The 25,373-nt window shown below is 40.4% G+C and overlaps 5 protein-coding genes across 9 annotated transcripts in view; 3 read left to right on the top strand and 2 right to left on the bottom strand.

Annotated features, from left to right (window-relative positions):
* Window positions 1-4,348: 4,348 nt before the first annotated feature.
* cldn5b (claudin 5b) lies at window positions 4,349-5,607 on the top strand. Its single transcript, XM_079447827.1, has one exon. It carries the CDS (start codon window positions 4,476-4,478, stop codon window positions 5,121-5,123), a length of 648 nt encoding a protein of 215 aa, XP_079303953.1. The 5' UTR covers window positions 4,349-4,475; the 3' UTR covers window positions 5,124-5,607.
* A 110-nt stretch (window positions 5,608-5,717) lies between these two features.
* On the bottom strand, window positions 5,718-10,828 carry acads (acyl-CoA dehydrogenase short chain). Of its 2 annotated transcripts, none has more exons than XM_079449310.1 (10): window positions 10,725-10,828; window positions 9,459-9,625; window positions 9,239-9,388; window positions 8,465-8,576; window positions 8,156-8,307; window positions 7,862-8,032; window positions 7,628-7,765; window positions 7,441-7,536; window positions 7,265-7,321; window positions 5,718-7,188 (listed from the first exon to the last, which is right to left on the bottom strand). In XM_079449310.1, the coding sequence occupies exons 1-10, from the start codon at window positions 10,750-10,752 to the stop codon at window positions 7,036-7,038; spliced, it is 1,224 nt and encodes a 407-aa protein (XP_079305436.1). In that variant the 5' UTR covers window positions 10,753-10,828; the 3' UTR covers window positions 5,718-7,035. The 2 variants fall into 2 exon arrangements, with proteins under 2 accessions (XP_079305436.1, XP_079305437.1); XM_079449311.1 differs by having other exon boundaries at window positions 6,096-7,188; window positions 10,600-10,727.
* Window positions 10,829-11,383: 555 nt separating this feature from the next.
* crybb1 (crystallin, beta B1) lies at window positions 11,384-13,403 on the bottom strand. Of its 2 annotated transcripts, none has more exons than XM_079448682.1 (6): window positions 13,034-13,403; window positions 12,688-12,819; window positions 12,490-12,608; window positions 12,129-12,261; window positions 11,883-12,025; window positions 11,384-11,800 (listed from the first exon to the last, which is right to left on the bottom strand). In XM_079448682.1, exons 2-6 carry the CDS (start codon window positions 12,805-12,807, stop codon window positions 11,623-11,625), a joined length of 693 nt encoding a protein of 230 aa, XP_079304808.1. In that variant the 5' UTR covers window positions 12,808-12,819; window positions 13,034-13,403; the 3' UTR covers window positions 11,384-11,622. The 2 variants fall into 2 exon arrangements, with proteins under 2 accessions (XP_079304808.1, XP_079304807.1); XM_079448681.1 differs by having other exon boundaries at window positions 11,458-11,800; window positions 12,117-12,261; window positions 13,034-13,073.
* A 1,424-nt stretch (window positions 13,404-14,827) lies between these two features.
* Window positions 14,828-18,255, top strand: cryba4 (crystallin, beta A4). 3 transcript variants are annotated; one of them, XM_079448683.1, is made up of 6 exons: window positions 14,828-14,929; window positions 15,268-15,311; window positions 15,522-15,640; window positions 15,720-15,861; window positions 16,041-16,183; window positions 16,266-18,255. In XM_079448683.1, the coding sequence occupies exons 2-6, from the start codon at window positions 15,273-15,275 to the stop codon at window positions 16,411-16,413; spliced, it is 591 nt and encodes a 196-aa protein (XP_079304809.1). In that variant the 5' UTR covers window positions 14,828-14,929; window positions 15,268-15,272; the 3' UTR covers window positions 16,414-18,255. The 3 variants fall into 3 exon arrangements, with proteins under 3 accessions (XP_079304809.1, XP_079304811.1, XP_079304810.1); XM_079448685.1 differs by having other exon boundaries at window positions 14,898-14,929; window positions 15,273-15,311; window positions 16,266-16,494; XM_079448684.1 differs by having other exon boundaries at window positions 14,916-15,183; window positions 16,266-16,494.
* A 408-nt stretch (window positions 18,256-18,663) lies between these two features.
* Window positions 18,664-25,373, top strand: part of grk3 (G protein-coupled receptor kinase 3) — a 34,414-nt gene continuing 27,704 nt past the window's right edge. Inside the window, exons 1-2 of the mRNA XM_079448680.1 lie at window positions 18,664-20,752; window positions 24,916-24,992. Coding sequence (XP_079304806.1) covers window positions 20,640-20,752; window positions 24,916-24,992 — 190 coding nt within the window. The 5' untranslated portion in view covers window positions 18,664-20,639. The remainder of the gene's footprint in view (window positions 20,753-24,915; window positions 24,993-25,373) is intronic.

Below are 25,373 nucleotides of genomic sequence, written 5' to 3'. Positions count from 1 at the left end.
CTTTCTCACGTCACGTGACAACATCTCAGCTAGCGTGTTGATCGTTCTCGGGCCGAGCTTCTCTTCTGCCCAGACTGTGCCAAAGACGTTATGTTTCTGTGGTCACGTCCTGACTGATGTCACCGATGGAGATGCTGTACGTGTTTGATGGACACACCTGCAGCGGTCTCGAGAGGAAACACCTGGAGAAACGACATGCACATCAGCGCTTCCACTGGACAGAAGTCAACATGAAAGAGCGTCTGTATGAGAATGAGAAATATCATCACATCAGCATGAGCTCAGATTAATGTCCCATCTGTTCCTGTTCCTTCCATACGGGTGATCGGGGTTAATTATTCTCAGGATATGTTACATAACTGAACATGAAATAAATGTTCATGTTGTGACAAAGTTATACTGGTTTGATGTTGCTTAAGTCTCAGATGTTTCTCACTGAAAAAAAATAAAAGGATTTACTTCTATTTTTTCTTGTTAATTTTCTTTTTCTGCACACAGTATTTTCTTCAGGAAATTTTACTTTAAAATATTTTGTGAAATCTTGACAACATTTTAAAAAGTAAATACTACTTTATGAAGTAAATACTACTTTATGAAGTAAATACTACTTTTTGTGTTAAGTTTTTGCAGAGTTTTTGAAAGAATAATTTACTTTCACAAACTGTGTGCAAAGAGTTTATCCTATTAGTTGATTTTATTCAGCGTGTGCCAAACGTGTCCATCATGAGAGTTTGTGAAGAGACGTCAACAATGTGTGAAACTGAACTCAGATTCGTCTCGTCTGCGATCAAAAGTCAATATTAGTGAAGATCTCAATATCAACTCAAACATTTCTCATCACATTCAGATTATTCAACCTCAACAATCTACATTCATTTACATCAATCACAGATTCTATTTGAAGTCAATTTCGAAGAAACATATGTTGTACTTACTACTAAGTTATACTTAAATGAAACACAACTGAGAATCTGTTCACAAAGTTGTTTATGTCTGTCAGATTTGAATGATTGTTGCTTTAGTTTTGCTTTTGGTCAGTTTTTATGTGTGTGTCAAGTTTCTGTGATTTCCATTACTCTGTGTTATCATACAAAACACAGTTTCCTTCCTCACAGTCATTTTCTTATCTGCTGCTTCATTATGAAATTAGGGTCATGAGTCATGAGTGCATAGCGATGTGATACCGCGGTAAATCCCGACACTTCACGTACGGTGTCTCTAGAGACGACATGTAGCAGAAATCATTTGATGTAAGCAGTGGCAGTTTGGTGTGGTCTATATTCATCATGCTACATTTATTCAGCAGTAAACACAGAGTGATTATTCACATCCTGTAAACCTCTTCATTTCAAACAATGCCAGAAGTCAGGAATGTGGAGGATGTCAACATCAGAACGAACTGATGCTTTGAGCCGTGAACAGTAAATGCTGACAACTTGTGCTCTATCGAGAAACTAAGAAATTTAGGCATTTTGACCCTGAGAAAAACTTAAAATGAAGATTGTGCATGTGTGTGTGTGTTTGTGTGTGTGTGTGTGTGTGTGTGTGATGTGGATGACAACTAAAAGCAACACATAACTCTTAACTTATTATCTTCTAACTAAACAACATGAAGTGCCACACACTGTATGAGCGTGAGTAACACAAACACATATGTGTCACAGCAGATGATGTACATGTGTTTGAACAAACACACAAACCCTTCTGAGGAACAATAGTCTTTCCTTGAGACATCCTCCATCATATATAACGCTGAACTCCAGACGTGACACACAATCCATTGCTCAGCACTTTAACTGCACAAACTCAACGTTCATCATTCATTCTTGAAGCATTGTGATAAACTATTCTATGCTATTTGTTATATATTCAGTTTATATGTTTGTTTAATAATATACTCATTTTTAGTTCAGAGAACGTGCAGTAATAAAAATAATGTCCAAGAAGAATGTCTCTCCTAATACTCTCCTAAATGTAAATTTCAGTCAAATCTCTAACACGCATAAATCCTATAAATGACATCAGAAGCTTCACATGAATAGAAATATAAGGGTTGTGTATGTCCAGTGAAAATTCCTTGGCGACATGACATCATCACATTTGAGAAGAGTTTTTTGGGGAAATGTTTGAAAATATAAAATACAAAACAAATGTCTTGTTCTTGCTTCTATAGGATCTTGAAGTGTTTTTGGTATATGTTCGTTGTCTCAACAACCATAGTGTATTATGTTAAGTAGCTTCTACTTAAAAATTAACAAATTTCTCCTTTGTTCATGCAACACAAAAATATAAATTACAAGAAAAACTCAAGATTATAAAAAATGGAGTTGTGCAAACTACAGTTAAAATGAAGTACAGCTAACATACACTTCCAGTGCAACGAACTTAATATTATCAGTACAAATGCTGTGAGGAATACCCATAAGCCCTTGCGCCTGAAAAGTTGGATGGTTCATGCTTTTTAAAATAATAAGTCATTTGAGGCATTAGATGTTAATAAGATGTATAATTAAATTGAAGATGTATTTAGTATTATTAATGTTGTTTTGTTATGTGAGCACTGTAAATTGATCGAACTCTTGCTTCATAATTTGTTGAGAAAAGAAGGTCAAGCGAACTGATATATTTGTGTCAACGCAACAAAGATTCTCTCGTTATTTTGACTTAAAATCTCCTTAAGTTGAATTTACTTAAAAACCATGATGCAAGAATGGTGCACATATATTTTGAGTAAAGTCAACAGATGATTTTTGACAGCGAGAGGGTTTGTGTTGTGCTCTGAGGAGCTGAGCTTCTCTTCCTGTTTTCCCAGCACAGGAAGAAACAAATCTAAGTCTACATTATAACTGCACACATGACACACCGGAGCGCACGTATGTGAAAGCACCTCACGGGAGGACATTAAACTACATGTCATGTATAAATGATGAAATATGTCATATCAATAACCTCCAATATTTTATATTTATCTCATTTGGTTTTCCTGTTTCCTGTTTTTGTTTAATAAAACTATATTTTGTAAAACTACTTAGAAACCAATCTCTTCTATAAACCACCGGGAGACTGCATTAAACCACCGCGAGACTGCATTTACTAGATATTATTTACTAGAATAATTTAACTTGTTATATAAACACCATGCAAACTGCTGTGTTTGACCTTCTTTGTGTTTTTCTTATTTTCTCCTGTAAAGCTGCTTTGGAAAAATGCACATTGTGAAAGCACATATAAATAAAATTGAATTGAAAAAAAATCTGTGAAAACTTGATAAACAAATGAAAAAATGTAAAGTACACTAACCCTCTCTCTCTCTCTCTCTCTCTCTCAACAGGCTTTTGTTGAAACTAGTATCTTTGTATTAGCACCTATACTATCGCTCTTTTATGATACATTGCTCTCTGAAATCTCTGTAAGTCACCTTGCATAAAAGCGTCTGCTAAATGACTCAATGTTTATGTAAAATGTATATTTGTTAAATGTATTTTACTGTTTTTTTATTTGATTTATACAAAATATATTTACAGGTGACGTGTATATTTCAAGGTGCCAAAAGACTCAATTAAATCATAAAATGATCAATATTAAACAGCAAAAATGAGAAACGAGAAGTTAAACATGAATACATTTCTACAGTCTTCTGTCACTCCATGCAAGAAACAAATGCAAAGACACTTTCCTGTATCTCAGTGGTAAGAGCATTGCGTTAACAACGCAAGGTTGTGGGTTGGATCCCAGGGGATTGCAGATACCTATGTAAAATGTATAGGATAATGCAATGTAAGTCGCTTTGGATAAAAGCATCTGCCAAATGCCTAAATGTAAATGTAAATGTAAATGTAAATGCGACTTTGAAGTCAATGTAGGCCTTTCTCCCTCCAACCATAAACGCTTTAATAGTGAGATAACTGCGTTTTTAAATGATAAAATCATGTTTTTCATTGTGCAGTCCAATTCAAATCAATCAAACTGCAGTTGGTCTGGTTTTGTTTGAGCCATAACAAAAAACCCAAAGCTGGCCAAACTAACACAATAAAAACATGATTTCAATAAACGGAGATTTGAAACTCTTCAGGTGTAGATGGCCCTCATGTCCTCTCTGTTCGTGTGTTGCTCCAGTAAACCCTGAATGAAACACTTCTCTGCTGGTTGAACAGTCCCTTCTGTGTCTTTCCTCATAAGAATAGCAGGAAGACTGTGAGTCCCGCTCCACCTGTGACCGAAGCCGTTTCCGTTATCCCTCACTTCCGATTGGCCGTTGGGAGACGCACGGCGCTCTCATTGGCTCAAACTTCTCCTCTTTGTTAAACAAGTCTACTATAACAGTCTCCCTGTGCACTTTGTCAGAAAACACACACTACACTCTACCCAGAGGTCACACCGCGAGCTGGGGCTTCCCAGAGATGTAGAGATCTTCTTCTGCGCGTCCACACACACGTTCTTGCGTCAAGAAGAAGAAGAAGAAAAGTTTTTCAAAGATGATCTCCGCGTGCCTGGAGTTTCTCGGTCTGGGGCTGTGCGTCACCGGGACCCTGTTGGTGATGGTCGCCTGCGGGCTGCCCATGTGGAAGGTGTCCGCCTTCATCGACGGCAACATCGTGGTGGCGCAGAACATCTGGGACGGTCTGTGGATGTCGTGCGTGGTGCAGAGCACCGGTCAGATGCAGTGTAAGATGCACGACTCCGTCCTGGCGCTGACCACTGACCTCCAGACGTCTCGCGCTCTGACGGTCATCTCGGCGGTCATGGGCGTCATCGGGTTGATCGTCACCATCGCGGGCGCGCAGTGCACCAACTGCATCGGCGACGAGTCCGTAAAGGCCAAAGTGGTGAGCGCGGGAGGGGTGGTGTTCATCGTCGCGGGCTTGTTCGTGTTGGTGCCCTTGTGCTGGATGGCCAACAACATCATCTCCGAGTTTTACGACCCTCAGATCCCGTCGCCGAAGAAGAGAGAGATCGGTGCCGCGCTCTACATCGGATGGGCGGCCTCTGCCATGCTCCTGCTCGGAGGAGCCATTCTGTGTTTCTCTCGTCCACATGTTGAAAAGTCCTCGTATCCCCTCAAATATGTCCCGACAAAACCCGCCACAGTGAACGGAGACTACGACAAACGCAACTACGTGTGATGGTCACGTACAGACCGCGGACTCGTGTGCGCATTGAGATAACGGGAACACTTTTGCCTTTTGTCGTGATTTAAAGTGCTGAGGTGCTTTCATGGGATGGATGCGTGTCTAAAAGTACAGATATTTCATGTCTACGACTAAAGTATTACTGGTCAAATAATGAGGTTTCAACATCAAGACAGATTCATGAAATGGAGTGGCGGGATGCTTTCACGTGTTTAGAGCAAGTTTCTATGTCAAGTTGAATATGTGTTAGATGGATGGACATAAAGTTATTGATATTACAGTCAGCAGCTCTTATCTTCATTGTTCCGACATACACATACAGGTTTAATGACCAAAACTTTATAATGTTTTATGAATTTCAATGCTCATTAAAGGATGTTTTTATGAATAAGCGTGAATGGATTTTTGTGAATCAATAATTGTGTTCTGCATATATCAGTAAATGATGTACGTATCTTGTTACACTTTTATAATAAAACTGTTGAACAAACAACATAACTTTGCATTCCTTGTGTGTCATAAAAAGCCCTGTTTAATGCACGGGCTGATGTTTCTGGGGAAACCAGCATAATAGAGTTATTAGTTTCGGAAATGACGGTCAGGTATTGTTGAGGAGATGATGACCAAGGTCAGAGTCATAACCTTTATTCTGATTCAAACCATTATCTGATCTCAAGGCCTATGACCAACTTCTTAGTTCATGAGGTGACACATATGACAGATTCGAGTTCTGCGGCAGGTGGACCGGAGCCAGATGTGTCCAAGAGCTCATTTCTTCAAAATCGGACGAGGGGTTTGTGCTTCTAATCCTCATCATTTAAAAAAAAAAAAAAATGACCCTCCATGCCTTTTAACTGTTCCCGTCACAGACAATACAAGTTTAGTTTGAATCATTATATTTATAAATCCTCAGAAATAATAATGCAAGTTTTTAACCCTTCTGATTGTGACACAATAATCAAGAATGATTGAATGCCTGTATGTTTATATACAATAAAACAACATTGAATAATAGTTTCATAAAGTTGACATTAACATAAAAACCAAATCTGCTACAATTTACATTTTAATCGAAACATTCATTTTTTCCAGGTAATAATTGGGTAACACTTTACATTAAGGTACCCGTTATGAAGCATTTATAAATGTGTTCATTAATGATTAATAAGTCATTTACAAATGCATTATGAAGCAGATATAACCGCATGAATAAAAGAGGGATTTTAACAAAATACCTGAGCCATGTTTAACTCACATGTTATAAATGCTTAACTAATGTATTTATTCATCATTTATTTGACTGGAAAGCAGATTGATTATTATCTTGATGTTGTTTATAATATAGTCTGTCAGATGGACACTGAAGGGTGTTGTGTTGTTTTTCTTACACCTGCTCACTATTTGACAGGTATTTCATAGAAATATCTACTTCATGCAGTTATAACTGCTTTATAATACATTTGTAAATGACTTATTAATCATAAATGAACATTTATTTATTATATTTATTTTATTTATAAATGCATCATAAAGGGTACCTTAATGTAAGGTGTTACCAATAATCGTAACTAGTGAAAGGTTTTAACTCAACTTCAAATGAATCTCATAGTACAGATTGTTTTTGCATCAGATCTGTTATACGACTGAAGATATTCAGTGTTTGTGGCATGACAGTGTGACATCATGATTTATTGAAAAACGCATTTTAATACATTTTATATACAATCAAATATGGATTTCATCAGGTTTGTCACTATTCAAACTCAAATGTTGAGTTGTGAATTGTCCAGGCACTCTACTGCACTCTTGTGGAAATATAAGAAACTGCACTTCAACATCGGTCAGCACATCAACACATTTATGAGGGTAAATCTTCATATTGGCAGTCTGTCACTGACTATCTGTCCTACTGTTGATATTCTTTGAGAATGTTGTTTGCTATAACTAGTCTCTGGATCTCACTGGTGCCTTCGTAGATTTCTGTGATGCGAGCGTCGCGATAGTGTCTCTCTGCAGGCATGTCTGTTACATATCCCATTCCACCTAACACCTGGATAGCCTTTGATGAAAACAATTTGGTGTACGTTTTAATGGTTTGTCCTGACAAATAAATAGGTTTTAGAAGATTTGATTACCTGATGGGAGACGAAAGTAGCAGCTTCCGACGCAGCCAGTTTAGCCATGGCAGCTTCCTGGAGAACACAGAAAAATAAACAATCTTAAGAAATTTGAACTTGTGTTTTTTACTTCGATTATGCATTTAACATCTATGGGAGCTTTTTAACAACATATGTTGAGAAAACACACTTACTTTAGTAAAAGGTTTCTTTGCGTCCCGTAGCAGTGATGCTTTCCAGGTGAGAAGTCGAGCGCTTTCTACTGCCAGGGCCATGTCTGCCAGTTTGAACTGAAAAAGACATTCACACATAAAGATAAAACCTCAGTGTGTGTCGTTCACATGATACATGTCTGTACACATGTAAAGGCTTGTATGTGACCTGTATCGCCTGCAGTTTTCCTATAGGAGCACCGAAGGCAGTTCTCTTATGGGCGTAATCTGCGGCGCAGTCCAACGCCGCCTGTGCGATCCCAAGAGCCTGTGAAGCTATTCCGATCCGTCCGCTGTCCAACGTTTGCTGTGGAAGAGTGTGCAGTCATTTGAAACGTAAAAAAAGAATCAAATTGAAAATTTTGTGTGTATGATTTGCACATCGGCACAATTGAAATCTTACCATTGCGATCTTGAAACCCATTCCCCGCGTGCCCAGCATGTTGCCCAGCGGGATCCGACAGTCTTCCAGAATGATGTTGGCAGTGGATGAAGCTCGAATTCCCAGTTTATCCTCTTTCTTCCCTAAAGATAAGCCCGGATGAGGCATTGGCACGAGGAAGGCGCTGATTCCCTGATTTGAAAGACAGAACTATATAAATGACCTCATTCACTCTTTAACGTGTTGAATACATCTTGCATGCTTTTCAAATTCTGAATTACGCTGAAAAAACAATGTGATATTTCAGGTGTGCACCTTGTGTTTTAGATTCTTGTCGGTGGTGGCGAAAACAACAGTGGCTGAAGCATCCCAGCAGTTGGTGATCCAAGCTTTGGTTCCGTTGAGAACCCACTCGTCTCCCTCCTGTCGGGCCAGTGTCGAAGCGGCACCTGCGTCGCTGCCGTTTCCTTCACAGTACAATCATAAGTGCTCAATCGCCATCAATATGCCAACGCTCTGACTCTATAGATGTGTAAACTACATTGCTCCATATATTCCATAGAAATATGGTTGGGTAGACTAGTATAGAAGCACATAAATCTGTCACAGTGCAGCTGTATTTACCTGGTTCACTCAGAGCGAAACAGCCCACTTTCTCCCCCGTGGTGAAGGGTGTAATCCACTGTTTCTTCTGTTCCTCTGTGCCAAACTTCAGAACTGGACCCAGGTACAGAGACTAAAACAAGCGGCCAATTCAAAAACACATCGCCATCAGTTTGTCAATCATAACTTTAACAAAAGGTTGCAGTGTGAGAATTAAAGATGGGCTTACATGCTACTTCATGCATTCTGACTTCTTAAAAGGCGCTGGATTCTCAAGCGTAACATGGTCAACTTGTCAAAACAATCAATTCACTCGCCAGGGTTCGTACAGGTTTCAGAAAGTTTAGTTTCGTAACAAGGGTTCTTAATCCCTTATTGGACAATTCTCCCGGAAAAACACGCCCACGCGTCAATCAGACAGCGTTAAAAAGAGCAGCACGCCCATCAACGCCACTTCACTCGGCTTTGTTTGTTTGTTCACTGCAGTTTGGTAAAAACTATACATAAACGGTGGATATAGAGCTGGATTTGGAGATCATTTGAAACGGACAGATGTCGAGGTCCCAGCGCTAAAAGATGGCGGACATGAACTGCATGCGGTAAGTCATATGTCGGTGTTTTGATGACAATCAGCACGTACGTGCATAATGTAAACAACAACAAGAAGGAATAATGCGATGATGTGTTGTGTGCTTGTGTGCTTCTCGTCTGGTTTAGGTACTCAAGATTAATATGAGATTGGCAGAAACTGAGTGTCACCTCATCTTTAAATGATCAAGACAGAAAGTCACATACATTATTCACACTGACGATAACTCCGGTGGAGGCACATCCTCTGCTGAGCTCTTCCACAGCGATGCTGTACGCCAGATAATCCATCCCAGCACCACCGAGACTCTCTGGAACCTCTATGGCCATGACGCCCAACTCTCCGAGCTCTCGCACCTGTCACAGTGAATACAAAACCTTTCAAACCTGCAACAGTTTGGAGCTCAAAGGCTGAGGTGCCTTTTACCTGCTTGGCCGGGAACTTGTGTTCTTTGTCCAGCTGGCCAGCGATTGGCACGAGTTCTTTCTGAGCGTAGTCTCGACACGTCTGTCTCATCATCTGATGCAGCTCAGGTAACTCGGCGAGCTGAGACAGACACCGGACTCCATGGCCCGCCGCCGCCGCCACCAGAGCTGAAAAAGGGGCGAGAGGGGAATGACTTCAGCATGAAGAGTAATAATGATGTCACATCATTAATACAGCACTAATGATGCTTATTACAGGAGGGTGCTTTGATGTATATTAACATTTGGATGTCACGCTTATAAAATAATTTACAACAATGATGGCAGTCACTTTGAAAAGACTTTTATTTTTTTTTAAAGCATTTTAATCTGTTAACAATTCGGTATTAATAACGAATTAACTTCTAAACATGTAAAAACTGTGCAAAATAGCATGGTAGTGAAGTAAACACGTTATGAAGTAGTATCTTACTGCGTTTTGGTATCTTTGATGAAATGCGTTTAATTACGAAACGCGTTTGCATTCCAAAGCCAATGCGCATGCGCATGCGCATTCCGTAAAAGTAGGTAAAGGGTCATACAATTCTTCTGCAATAATTCAACAATATAACAGATGTGATTAAAGTGGTAGAATGTGTTTGTGTGCTGGTATATTGATATAAACAAATGTAATAAAAGCGCAGAAGGCGTATATTGTTTAAGACTGGAAGAAGAATCACAGTCGCAGGTTTAACGTCATGTGACGTTGCGCAAACGGATCGGCGTATGACATCAGAGTATCGCGAGCTTTAAAACAGTTCTCGCGATACTTTGATGTGACCGATTAAAGTGAAACAGCACAGCAGACACATCCGCTGAGTTTTGAATGAAACATTATAAAATCATATATGACAGTAAACTATTTATCACAGCACAGACGACCTACTTTTTAAATTGCAAATTCACCCCTTCACGTCAAATTGTTGTTAAGGCTCAATTACAAATATAAGTATTTCCAAGTGCATTATACTATTTGTTTGTTTATTTGTCTTGTAAACGATACAAGCTTATTTAAAAGAAAAGAGTTTCTGCATTGTTATCTATGACAAAGTGAAAGAGAGATTTAACGTTAGACAGTAAACAATATCATATGCTTTAAATACCACTGCATCGATCATCGGTATTAATAAACGGCAAATCCACGCGAGTCACATGCACGTAGTTTAGCTGCTGGTGAATTATGTGTAACACTGGTGTTTATAAGCAGAAATAATGAAACACTACTGACCTCTCCGTGCCGTGAACAGCGCCGCCATTTTGGCTCAAATGTTTCTTTTGGCACAACAGCGGAAGGCGCTCGAGCAGAGTCACGTTATAATGACGTCATGTGACGTTGAGGTCTCGTTTTTGAATTCTATATGAACAGAAAGCTGGAATGTGTGATAGAAATGTGTATAATTGATGCGCTTTTTTATACAGAAAATGAAAACAACAACATATTATACATTTGTTTATTCTATTAGGAAAATGTCATATACATAAGAAAAAGTGGGCTTAATGTAAACCACATTTTTCACATTTTAGTAATGACTTCTAATTGTATATAGATCTCTTGGAACAAACAATAAACAAAAAAGCACTGAAATCATGTAATGCTCTGAAAACATTTAAAGGTATGTAATTCTATTTCTTTCTTTTTCTATTTTCGTAACGAATGTTAATGTGACCATAATACCTCTTGTTCTTATGGCATTGATTTAATAAAGCATTAAAAATTGAGTTACAAATAATATAAATGTTGCATTATATACATTCTAAAATATATACGATTAAATTATACATATAATCTATTTTTCTAAATATAATAACTAATAATGAATGTATTTTATACGTAGTAAAGGAGATGCAATGTTGACCAGTCCAGATTGGTCATTTGATACATTTTTTAAATTATGATACGACATTTACCATCAATGTTTTAGAAAATGAGAATGAAAGGAAAGCAGTCAGCTGTTGTTTTTCCAAAACATGTTTATTATTGGCATCATAAAAAGTCAGTTTGGTGTCAGGGACGATTGATATGAATCTATTCTAAGGGGAGCATCCTGAGAAAGGGGTCAGGTACAGGGATAAAAAGCGCCATGAGGAGGCTAGTTGCTATGCTACACGGCCGCTGTGAGGTTTGATCACTGTTTAGCAGCGGTCAGGTTAAAGCAGCCGCGCTGGTGGAACTGCATGTCCCTCACACGGCGCATGGACTGAATCTGAGGCTGGAAAGCGCAAAACTCATTGTAGTGTCTGTAGTCGCCACACTCAAACAGATACTGGTAACCTCTGTATCCGGGGTACTGGTATCCCACCCAACTTTAAAAGAAGAGAAAGAATCATGTAATGATGTGTAAAAGTTGACCTCACGTTTAGTATTTCAGGTTTGTTTGATACTCACGATCCACCGGGGACCCTCACGCTGCCCACTCTGTCGCAGAAGCCGTGCGCCCACAGGGTAGGCACATCATCCTCGTGGATCTCCATCTTGTTGCCCTGGAAGTCCGACAGCTCAAACAGGCAGATCTTGTGTTCCATGGAATCCTGGGATTTCAGGAAAAGACAAATTACCAAGATAGCCGCGGCCGTGCATTCGAATGTAAACGAAGTGTAACACGGGAGTCGCGTCACTCACAAACAGGCATACCATGCGGATGGGTCTGAGGGACATGAGACAATCACTGCGGTAGCTGTTTGACCAGGTGTCCCAGCGAGGATACTCGCCCTTCTCCAGGATGAACATCTCACCACGGAAGTTAGTCTGCTCGAAGGCAACAAAGCTGAAGACATGGGCAGCAGGGACAGTGGATGGCAACACGTGGACGAGAAAAAAAAAAAGAGGAGCGGAGGGATAACAGCATGAGTACGGAGAACAAGACGGTGGACATGTTACAAAAAAGATGTTGTCATTGGCGTCCGTGAGTCATCAGGGACTGTCCAACGTTTAGCTACAGCCTCTTATGTTTTTCCCATCCACATTAGATATTATCCATTGGTCAGAGACTTACGGGCCGCACTCCACAATGATACTGCGAACTCTGTCCATTCCACGCTCGCAAATGTTCATGCACTCATTCTGCACCTCCATCATCCTGCCCTGAAAGTTCTCCTGGTCGAACAGGAAGATCTGCAAAGGTTTGGGAGGAAGAACGCACTTAGTGTTTGCAACAAAATTGAAATCTGTCATAAAAAACACGAACACTCACTTTGTAGTTTCCCTTCATTCCAGGATCTCCGGTCTTGGAAGCCTTACTGCCGGCAGCGGGAGTGGGAACTCCCTTGTCTTTGGCATCGATGCCCTGGTTGGAGGACTTGGTGTGAGACATGATGAAGGGGTTCTGTAAAATAGAAATCATGAGGTACACAGGGCCAGTTTGGTGAGACGGGTCAGATTTGAATAGAGGAGGAATGAGATATGATTGGGTTTGGGCTTCATGTTGTTAAAAGGGTTTTAATCCTTGAATATAAAAAAGTATATCAACTCTGTTTGTATTGAGGTCCAGAACAGGTAGTGAAGGAAACTCTGGTTGGATGCGTTTGCTCGGCTCTTACCTGCTTGAGTACAGCTGTGCCGTGCTGGGTTGGCTGGCTCGTTCTGGCCCCCTCTGACCACTGCTCTAGCTTTTATACCCTGGCAAGGGGAACGTAGAGGGGCTTGGGGTACAATAGAAAGACCCCGTCATCAGAGTTGGTCTGTGCCAGAGTCGCAGGGTCATTGCATAGCCCAGAAGGCTCTCTCCGTAGTCCCTGTAAGCATTTTACAGTCAATGGAAAGCCCTGACAATGGCACTTTTCTCCCGAGAGCTGGTGCATATGGATGAGAGGAATGCTCGGGTCAGAGGTCACGTCAAAATAAGCCTTATTACTCTGCTCTCTGATTCCGACGAGAGATACACCCGTTGATGTTTGCTAGTCAGTTACCCTGATGTAAACAACAGTTTTGTGGAAGAATAGTATTAAATAAGGCATGGCAAGACAAGTTTAGCACATTTCATACACAATGGAAATTCAAGGTGCTTCACATAAAAATACATAAACTAATCAAAGAAAATAATCGCAACAAGGAATTTAAAAATGTAATCGTAAAATGAATTAAAACACATGAACAAAAAGACAAATATATACCACACCTTGAATGGTATATGTAACATAATATATAAATAATACATAAAGAAAAATTGATACATTATAGATAAATATAATGCAGCTTGCATTACTTTTCATTGCCCTAAAGAAAGATATCAAATAAATCAAAATCATTTTATTTCTCTTTCTAATTTTTTAAGTCACGCTAGTGTGTTTAAAGTGATGATAAAGTGTTTGAGTGTTGATCAATGCCGGTTTATGTTTTGCAGTAGAAGGATCCCACGTGGAGAAATTATTTGAAACACCTCTCTATATTGTTTTTCTATATGAATTGAATTATATTTGCAGCTTTGGAACAGTGTGTATTAATAAAACACTATATGATTTTTTATTTTACTTTAGATTGAATGACCGTACGATGTTTTCAGTAGATGGTTATTTAGGTGAGACTCATTGTCACCTAAATAACTCATTGTCACCTAAATTGATCTACCTGCTGCTACAAGATCAGCAGACTCGGTTGCCATCTTTAAAAAACGCCTAAAAACGCATCTCTTCCGTCAACACGTCGCTGAATGATTTTTCCTAATTCTCTTCCCTTTCCTTCTTTATAATAAAAAAATAAAAATAAAAAAAATAACTTACTAACCTCACTATTCTAAGCTTTTTATACTGTGCTAGGCTTTAATGGACTAGTTTGATGCACTTATGTATTTTGTTGCCTATGTTGTTATAATTGCTTCCAATGTTTCCTCATCTGTAAGTCGCTTTGGATAAAAGCGTCTGCTAAATGACTAAATGTTAATGTTGTCACAATGCAGCTGGATTTACCAATATAACAGCACTTTATTTGTTCCATGTTCCATATGGCGCAGTAATACAAATGTTTTATCGCATCTGTTACTCAAAGAAATGGCTGTTTATCACCCATTGCAAAATGTATGAAGTAAAAGTCTCCTTCAGGTACAAACAATAGAACGGTAACCATCAACTGATGTCAAAAACACAACACGCATGCGTTCACTGAAACAAGAGCATCACAATACATCAAGGATCATGTGTTCCAGGACAACTGCATCTTCCCATCCTGTACACGGTACCGCCCTCAATTCTCCGTACACCTTTTACATGTACTGTACGTGTGCATGTATGACCCGTGTGTCCATGGCAAAGTGTAGTGTTGGCATTTCTACAGCTGTACAGATTTAACCCCTCCATTGTCAGGTGGACAATGCCGCTCCCCTCCCTCCATGCTGACCCGGGGCTTTTATTGGGCCCTTTGCCAGGGGAGGCTTTAAAAGGGTAGATGCAAATGCCAGCCTCCACTCTCACATCAGGACGTCCCAAGGGCATCAAAGCGAGGTGAGTTCTTCCGCACTCTTGCTTCAGCTCTCTGGCCCTCAAACACGTTCTCTGTCCACACTCCCACCCTTCACAGACACGTGCCCGGCCGCTAGCATAGACCATGAGCATCTGCTGTTCTCAGAACTGAGACTATTCGTCGATTCGTTGACTTTGGTTCAGTTGATCACCTGCATGTGTTATCGTGTTGCGCTTGCACTTCACGCAGTGATGTGTGAGAATGTGATTGGTTCACTGGCACGTCACTATATTATGTTTGTAATTTGCCTTTGGTTAATTATACGTTTCATGCACCTTTTAATATCCTTGTACTAACTTGTTCTTTGTTTTTGACACAGACAAGATGACTCACCATTGCACCAAGTTCTCTGGCCATTGGAAGGTGTGTTTGAATAACTGCCGTCTCTCTTTACCGTCTCAAAAACGTGTTGTTTTCTAAAACTTTCAGACACTCGTGCTTTCAGGCAACCCTATTTGTTTTGGCAATCTCCTTAAGGCTGGACGACGATCATATTTATTCACATCCCATTTAATCTCTTCCCCAAAATGCAAATCTGTAACCGTGCCCCTTGAAATCATCTCTGTATTCCAGATCATCGTGTACGATGAGGAATGTTTCCAGGGTCGTCACCATGAGTTCACCTCAGAATGCTGTAACGTCATGGAGTTCGGGTTCGAGACTGTGCGCTCACTGAGAGTCGAGAGCGGAGCGTGAGTGTTTTCTCACACTTTTTTTGTGTACGTTAGTAGGTTCTTACTTAATAGTTTATCTACCTGTGTTTCTAAACAGGTGGGTGGGATACGAGCACGGATCTTACCAGGGTCATCAGTTTGTGCTGGAGCGCGGCGACTACCCTCAGTGCGATGCCTTTGGAGGAAGCAACGCTTACCACATTGAGAGGATGACCTCCTTCAGACCCATCTCCTGCGTTGTACGTTTACCTCCTTTTAGAGCTGATAGCTGTCAGTCAATCTGTATCAAACTAAAATGATTCATTTATTTCATAAGAGACATTAAGAGTTTACCTGTTTTATCAATCTACCTAAATCTTTCACAAATGTTCAGGTCTATTACTGCTAAGATGCTGAAAGTTTATGTGACTCTTCACAGAATCACAGGGAGAGTAGAATGACCATCTATGAAAGGGAAAACTATCTGGCCCGTAAGGGCGAGTTGAGCGACGATTACCCTTCTCTTCAGGCCATGGGATGGTGCCACAATGAAGTGGGATCTTTGCGTGTTCAGTCCGGAGCGTGAGTATCTCTCTTATCTTGTTTCGGACAATATCTCATGTACGCCTGTAAAGGTGATTGCTCACCGCTGTTTGTTTTATAGGTTTGTGTGCTATCAGTTCCCTGGTTACCGTGGATACCAGTACATCGTGGAGTGTGACCGTCACTGTGGGGAGTACAAAAACTTCAAGGAGTTTGGCTCCCATTGCCAGACCCCTCAGATCCAGTCCATCCGACGTATCCAGCAGTAACTTTCCTTCTCCCCGTCTCCCTGACAAAACCCTCATGCCGCTTTCTGCCCGGTGCTAAATAAACTGTCTTTCATAAGCTTTACTGACCTCTTGTTTTACATCGGTGTCCAGATAGGGTGCGTTCATTCAAAGCTCAGTGCAGAAAAAACCTTGTTTATGTCATGAAGAATTAAAGTGAACATGGATTGAACACTGCGCACGTTCGTATGAATAGTTTGAAATCTATTTATTTCTGTACTGGTAAGGAAGTCATGCACTAGCGTTCATGTTCAGCCAGAGGGCGCAATAAACCCTCATGGCAAAATAATCGTAGTCAAACTCAACCGAGCAAATAAATATATTTATAATGCTTCCCAATCTAGAACATGTCTGAGCCGAAGTGTTATTATGTGTTTTGGGACTGAAATCACAAGCCCAAACAAGAAACACCGTTACGCTACGTTGACGCAGTGTTGACAAAAGAGGTGGGATGCTCTTACATAACGATTTTATTTAGATAACATTTGCGCAGTTAGCGTAATGTCCCAAAGCAATTCACGAATCCGACTATGAAGTTAGCCGTGTTCATAAACATTAATGACGTGGTGACGTTTATCCAGTACCGAACGGATTTGCGGAAGGCGTGACTCGCTAATGTAAATAAAGTGACGTCACTGCGCGCTCCAGGAAGGTTACTAAGCAACGCCAGCGTGTTATTGATACTGATTCAATCTGGTCTTTTATTCCACATAATATTTTTAAGAAGGTCGGTGGTCTTAAATTTCTTTTAACTTACCATCTAAATTACCTATAAAACTGTCTAAATTCCATGAGCAAGCACTCTTGGCCTGGAAATGGTGCTTTGTGCATAATCTTTCTCCTCACAGAATGAAAATATGGAACAACGAATTGATTGCAGTGAAAGGCAAGAGTTTATTTTTTGAGAAATGGTTGGATCACGGGTTAATGTATTTAAGTGATTTATTTGATTCATCTTTAAAAATTCACTCTTATGTTTTTTTTGTCCAAATTCAATTTTCCTATAAAATTTAAAGAATTTTCGGTAGTAATTAAAGCTATTCCCTCTGGGCTTATTAATTTAATGTGCCTGACTTATTATGAAGTTGAAAATAAAGATTACGATCTCCTTATAAATGGTAAATACATTTTTGATAAAAAATGTACTAACAAAGATATAAGACAAGTATTTCACGAACAAAAGAGAGTTACTCCAAGAGGGAAATTTTACTGGAATTCCATTGTAAGAGATGTTAATTGGAGAAAAGCATGGCTGCTCCCTTACAAATTTTGTATTTCTGATAAAGTAAGAGAAATTCATCTGAAGATCTTACACAAAATATATCCAACTAATATGTGACTTTCTAATTGTATGGATATTGGGAAAGAATGTTCCTTTTGTAACATCTGTGAGGAATCTTTAAATCATTTGTTTGCTGATTGCCTAAGTGTAGATTTATTTTGGAAAGATTGTTTTTTTTACTTTTTCAGTTAAAATTAATCTAACGATATCACTGAATGTGAAAGAAATTATTTGCTACTTTGAGAATGATGATAAAATATTCAAAATTTGTAAATTTTATCATCATGAACGGCAAATTTTGTATTCATAAATGTAGATTGTCAAAATCTCCTCCTTTACACAAGGTTTTCTCTAACGAACTCATTCTGTTAATGAAGTCTCTTAAAATTGTTAAAAACTCAAAAGCTATGTCTATTGTAAGATATTATGAATCTGTATTTGGCGTCTTGTGAATGTCTCCTTTTATTATTATTTTTCTTTAATCATTTTTGGAGTTTATGTTGCTCATGCCGTTTTTTTCTGTAATGTTATTTACATGTTCTAAATAAAAATTAAAAATAAGCAACGCCAGCACGATCTCATTTGTAGTCGAAACGTGGACCTTTACCGTAGAAGGTTTTGCTTTCATTTATTTATACTCTTAGGAAAATCAACCATTACGTTAATACAACAAATAACGTTGTTACTGTAGTAGTATACTGTGGTAACCACAGATCGTCACCATACTTTAACCAAGCTACAATCTATTTGTAGTTCCACATGATTACTACACTTTTACTATAATAAAAACGACGCTATATAGGAAATTTACAAAAATAGAAATAAAACCACACATGTATGTGAGATGAGACCGTTTCAACCCGCAATGTGAATGTATTCATGTCCCGTTCCTGTCTTGTGAATCCCGTTCCGTGTCACCGCGATACTCCAGTGCCTGGTTTTGTGACTCCGGCGCCGGGTTTTGCGGCGGATCGGCCGCGGGGAGGAAGTGCAGGTCTCCGAAGAGCCTCAATTTCACTTCACGACGCGCCGTGGGGCTCAGCTCGCACCAAGCACTAAAAACTACAAATACTCGTATTTTCCCACAAGGATTAATCGTAGGGAAAATTCAAAAGGCGCTCGATCCCCGAGGGTCAGAACGAAATCGGACGGAAGGGTTTTTACGCGGACGGATATTGTGTGTTCGTTGAACAATGTCGGAAGAGATGAAGACTTGGATCTGCGAGCCAAACACGGATGGAAAAGAAAAGCTTCGTTTCTTTCGGCAATAACACCGGGAAATCAAATCCGAGCCTCTTTCGGAGGAAGCTTCATTGAGAGACCCCGGGACGAGCCGTGAAGACGAAGAGTGGGGTTCACAGACACGTCGTGTGGTTGTTTTTTAAACTCCATGCGAGTTTGAGACATGCATGTGAAGTTCCGCAAGACCTAGCACAGAGACTTTCCTCGCTGTATGTTTTACATGTGTGTTCTACGACAGATCGCGATCTGTTGCGGACCAAAGTATTTCACCGCAGTGACTGATTCTTGCGCGTTTCATCGGACCACGTTTCGTGGAACCGTCGCGTCTTATTTCTTGTTTTTTTAGAAAAAGGAAACACGGATTGCTTTAGTTCACATTTGCTTATTTCCTTTTCTAGCGCCCCCTCTCATGTTCAGTACAGCAATATTTCAACACTTTGTGTACATGAACATTAAAGACATTTCTCTGCACCGCGCAATACGCGACAATGGACTAACAAACAACAACAACTATCTGTTTATGTGAATGTTAGACTTCTCTTTAACTGGCTTGCGGGATCAGTGAAGTCTACTTGGATTTGTGCTTTATAATCGAGAGCAAGGACAGACAGACCTCAACCATCGAACTACAGAAATGAAGAGTTATTTGTGATATAAACAGGATATATAGACATATGCAATTTATGCACGTTCTGTTTTGATCTTTACGGATATTCCACTGGTTAAGAAAACAATTAAGTTGCTGTCGCGTTAATAGCTCTTATGTCACCCAACCACCGGGCTTCTGCTTCCCACCATCTTGACGCCTTTTAAGAAGGGTGATACATGCTAGTCGTGTTGTCTGTGGTTTGTTTGTATGCTGTCGGCTGATAAATTAATGAAAACGGAATGTTGGCGAATGCTATTCGTCCATTTCACGATTGATGTCTTTTCTTCAAGTGAGCTGGCTCGCTTTTTAAGCGAAGATCATAAGGATGATGTTCTCTAGCCTCTTGTTCAGAATGCAGCACTATCAAGGCGAATATTGATTTTTTTGCATTGCTTCGTACGCAGTCGTTTTTAAGGGGCTTTTTGTGTAAAGGGCCTTGGTTTCATCCCCAACACAGAAGGCGTGCATGCATTTGTACGTAACCTGCCATCGCTGACATTTCCGCGCATCTGCACGCGCCGTGGATCAAATCGACTCGCGTGTAATTTCTTTTGACGGTAATTATAGCAGCAGGTGAGTTTCTCTCGTTAAACTCACCCAAAGGGGGCGAGTGGTGGTGGAGGGGGGCATCTCTTTATCGATATCATCACCATCTTGAATTATTATTTTGAAGATTTCCGGAACCCTTTCCACTGTAAAAGAAGCCATTTCTGCAGTTGTAGCGGACCCGAGGACGACGCTACTTCATATATAAGGACCGTATATCTATATCGATCTTTTTCTCGTTTTTTGACTGTTATCGGCCACGATGGCTAATTTCTGAGACGCTTTGAGTGGGGGAAAAGACGCCGATCGAAGGACCGCGTCTGGAACCGATGTTCGCGCCTCGCTCGCGCATCGTCTTCGCCGCTGCTCCCGCGTTCGTCTCGAGCTGAGACCGCGCGCCGCCGCTCCCAGAGCGCGCGTCACCGTCCGTCCCCTCACGGCTGGTTCTGGTACCGTTAGCGACTCGGTTCGACCCCACAGGGCTTGAAGATGGCGGACCTCGAAGCGGTTCTCGCCGATGTCAGCTACCTGATGGCGATGGAGAAGAGCAAATCGACTCCAGCGGCCCGGGCGAGCAAGAAAATCATCCTCCCTGAACCCAGGTAACCGAATCCAGTCACTCGTTTATTTCGTTCATTATCAATACGATTTCATTCATTCTGTAACGTCTACGTGTTGTTTTGGTCGTTTACGCACTCGGTTTGCTTAAAAAGCGAATTGAGTGCCGTTTATTTTCGGTTGTGGTCGTCAGACATCCTCACAGGATTGTTAGCATGTCAACCCGCCTCGCGCATACACAAATACCGCGGTATTTGTCAACAGGCTGTATTCTGCTACCATTGTTATTTCGTACCTTCATAAACCATCATATTTATTTTGGGATGCCATGCAAATGACTTAGCATAGGTAAAAGTGATATTATCACGTGTTGACACTTTACCACGGTACAGCCACGGCGTTCGCCTTGAAATCGTGATTATTGGCAGCCAGTTGCACAAGTATCGTTCAGAGTTTAGTGGTTTTGAAATGCTGTTATTGAGGCATGCTGGGAAAATTCCTCAATGGCTCTTATCACCTGTAGATCTGAACCGGCTTGAGGGTCATATTCATTACAAACAGGTCGAAGTTTTCTCTCCGACTTCACATTTTGCGCATTCAACCGAACCCGTCATCTGTTGGTGTACTTGAGTAGCTAGGCCATTACAGGACAGAAGGAAGAATCTGAGCTTGTGTTTCAGTCAGAACGCATTTAATTGAATGTACTCTAGTTGATAGTACCTGCCCTCTCAGATATCACACAAGTGGGTCCTTGAGTGTATTGGAATTTTGTTATTGGCACGGTCCAACATCTGCAATGGAAGAAATATGTATTCTACAGTATTTGTTTGGCCATTTGCAGGTTATTATTGTGACAGGGTATTGTAAGGAAATTACGGCCTGCTCTTGGTAACAAACCGAAGTCTTTAGACCGGTTTCAAGACATTGTGTTTCTGATTTCTCATGTCTTGGAGTCACTATGGTGATTGTGGACGTCGGTTTATAATGTACAGCCCGTATTTCAACACAAAGGTTTTATTGTGGCGTTTACACATAAACACGTGGCTCAATATAGCCGGGATGCAGAGACATTTCATGGAATCCCAGTAGTTTCAAGCAACATTTATATTACAATGCAACACTTAAGTGTGAACTGTAAACACGTAAGACTTGTTAAATGTGCAAGGCAGCAATGCAGACTTATACGGGAAAAACATGCGCAAGTAGGCCAGAGATTGAGACACCACAGAGCGCTCCTGAGTTTCAATTAGCATGCATTAACATTTTTGTCAGTGGTTTTGGTTTTATTGTTCTCACTTAAAGGGGAAGATCACCCAAAAATCAACTTTGTATGATTTTTTTACTCCCCCCACATGACGTTAAACATGTTTAGAGAACTTCCGGCGTCTTCGGAGCACAAATGACGATATTAAGGGGACATCCCAGAGATTTCCAAACCTCCTCATAGACATCATGGTGTCAGTTGTTGTCAAGGTCCAGAAAAGTACTAGAGAGATGGTTACATTGGTCCGTCCACTTATAGTGGGTCAGTTGAATTGTTCTTAAGCCACGAGAATGATTTATGTGCCAAAAACAAAGCAAAAAAACGACTTTAATGGATATATTTCACCTTTTTTTGTTTTGCAGAAGAAAGTCATGCAGGTCAACATGAGGCCAGGGAAGAGTGTTTATTTTATTAAATACCTTAAGTAGTCTTGATCTGGGACACCAGCGGTTAATTTCATTGCTTACCACCGTAGTCGATGTACAGTTCAGAGAGGTGATTCTTGGTGGCATCTGTAAACACTTTTTCTCTTTTCTTTGTTTAGACTCGTGCCAGAGCGTTTAATCATTCATTTGTTGGCGTTTTGAAGAGCTCTGAGCGTTAGCGAGGCCATTTGTTCTGTGCGGTGGAAACGGGAGTCGTCCAGCATCAGAACACAGGCAGCATAAACTAGTGGCAAGATTAATTTATGGTTAATCATCTCCCTTCCTACGCCGAGGCTAATATAAACATCTCTCCCTGGGCTGGGATGATGCATGTGCTGGTGGGCTATTTAGCCTCCCAGATAATGTGGTGATGTGCGGTACAACTCCGAAATGATAACCGGGTTGGCTTTTCCATTTGGCAAAGTGCTAAGCCATACATCCGCTTCTTATTGTCATTAGTCTGCTTTAGTGGCTCTGTTTGCTGTTTGAGGGATTACTGTTGTCCACAGCAGGGCGGCATTATGACAGATCCAGTGAAAACATTAGCCGTTGACATCAGTGTTCCCATCCTTAGCATTATTACAGGCTTCGTAAGCGTCATGCCACTCCTAGCTGCACCTTCTGACAAAAATATGCCACTAACAGATGAGTTGTTTAACGTCAAACTCTCCTCGTGGTGATTTGCCCCTTGCATGTTATTTAGTGAGCGTGATCTTGCCAATCCCACAACTCGCCTAATGCCAAACTAAAGGCATACATGAAACAAACAAATTGAAAGGATATTTAAAAAAAGGAGTTCACAATATATAGAAGATACTTTGTCCTTTGACAGCAAAGAAAGTAGCGCTGTTGAGATAGCAGAGGCGCGCTACATTCTCCCCGGGCCAGTCCTTAGCCCGCTGGCAGAGAGGTGAGATTTTGACAGCATGACTGGAAGCGTTTGACAGCGAGACGAGTGGAAGAGACTGGAACGTACACGTTCGAGGGGGATGGATCTTGAGATGGGACCTGTTAGATTGCAGGCAGGCAGAGAAAGAGATGAACGCGTCTGTGCGAGAGAGACGTGTGAGCGAGCACAGAGAGATCGAAGATGTTGTGGTTGAATGCAATATCTCCTGATTTTAAATAGTTTCCATTAGTCAGTGGCTTTTAACTAGATGGCACTCTTCAGATGCTAAAGGCTAGTTCTGTGTCATAATAATGTAGGCCTAGTAATAAAATATGAATGCGCTGCCTGAGTAAAACATGTTGTCATTAATAAACAAAAGGTTTGTTGGTTTCTTAAAAGGCTTTAAAGGAGATTGTTTAAAATTACGACTGGGTGAAATAGATCATTTATATCTTGAAATATGTGCGTGTGTTCTAAAATGGCCGTAAAGCCTTTGTAGTCAAGTAGATTCACATTTTTAATGTAAGAAGTTCAAATCAACAACTTTTTATCACTATTGACCGTTTCATCGAACGTACGTATTATTACAAAATAAACCATTTGTTGAATTGTGTATGTAAATTTGATTAAATAAACAATTAGTTGAATGAGCCCTGTAGTTTAGTGGCATTTAAAGAAACGTACGGTACATTGACATCAAGTCTAAATCCAAAATAAAGGAGCAGCAAGTTTAGCTAAATAACGGTTCTCCATGATTTATTTTGCTTGTTATCAGAAATGATCTACAGGCTCTCAATTGTTTGCGAATGTGTACAGGAAGTTAAGGGCAGTCCACAAATGCGCGCATGCGCAGTCATGTTTGTTTACGGTGTGGTGCACTTTGAAACCGTCTATATGAAAACGTTGAAAATGTTTATTTATCTTCATTTATATGATTATGATATAATAATGGAATCGTTGGGTCAGTGCATGTAATGATGTGGTTTCTAGAACCCTTTTTGGGTCAAAAAGTGCATTAAATTCATGGCTGTAAATATTATATAATTTATAATACATTTACATTTGGCAGATGCTTTTATCCAAAGTGACTTACATTGCATTACATTAGTTTCTGACTATGTGCATTCCCCTGGATCGAACCCATGACCTTGGTGTTGCTCTAACCACTGAGCCACAGGAAAGCTCACCAGCACAAGATCATAAATGTATTGTGTATTTATGGTGCTCTATTTATAAAAAGAGTTCAGAAACGTGTCGGGTCGCTCACTACATGGGTGTGTTCAGGGACACCTGTATCTCTCCTGACCTGCACCCTGACTCAATGGTTAGGTGATAATGAGCCCTTGGAGGGGTGCTAATTGATTCAGTGTCCCAAACTTGCCGCTCATTAACACCCACTCCCAGAGCAGTGCTCTCCTTCGGGAAGCAACCGCCGGAGAAATCGAGCAGGTGGTTGTGTGGAAAAACCATAACTAAGGCCAGGATTAGGGTGGAGGGGCAGCATGTGATCCCATTCCCATGATTTTCTCGGGTTGACATGTGGTTTTTAGCGGGTGTAGGATTTGGATGGTGTTTGTGTTGTATGTAAACTAATAATTCATCCCTTATTTTTTCATTTTATTCTCGCAGTATTCGAAGCGTCATGCAGAAGTACCTGGAGGAACGGGATGAACTGACCTTTGACAAGATTTTCAACCAGAAGATTGGTGAGTTTTCTCAATCGTGCATGTCTTTTTGAACAAGATTTGTGTTGTCCAGACAGAGGCTAAATCTGAACATTCTTGATGTCGTCATTTCTAAAAATCTTGCCACACGTGTGCTAAAAAAAAACACTGCTTAAGGAAATGGCCATTACTGAGCGAGAAAACTGAATAATTCTTTGAAAAAGCGTCTAGAAATCACAGCAGGCCCTTGAAGAAGACATGTTAATCACCATGACGTTAAATAAAGTTCTTGTTCTTTTTTCTTATCTGTTGGAGTCAAAGACGGCTCTTTGTTCTATGTATTCACTGGTTGCTTCTCTCTTTTAGTCACCTGAATAGTTAAACTCTTTGTCAAACCGCGTGTTGTATGAATGTGTTTATGTT

Source organism: Barbatula barbatula, assembly GCF_947034865.1.
Source record: "Barbatula barbatula genome assembly, chromosome: 24".
NCBI lineage: Eukaryota > Metazoa > Chordata > Actinopteri > Cypriniformes > Nemacheilidae > Barbatula > Barbatula barbatula.
Note: the sequence above shows the minus strand (reverse complement) of the source record. Positions and strands in the feature narration are given on the sequence as shown.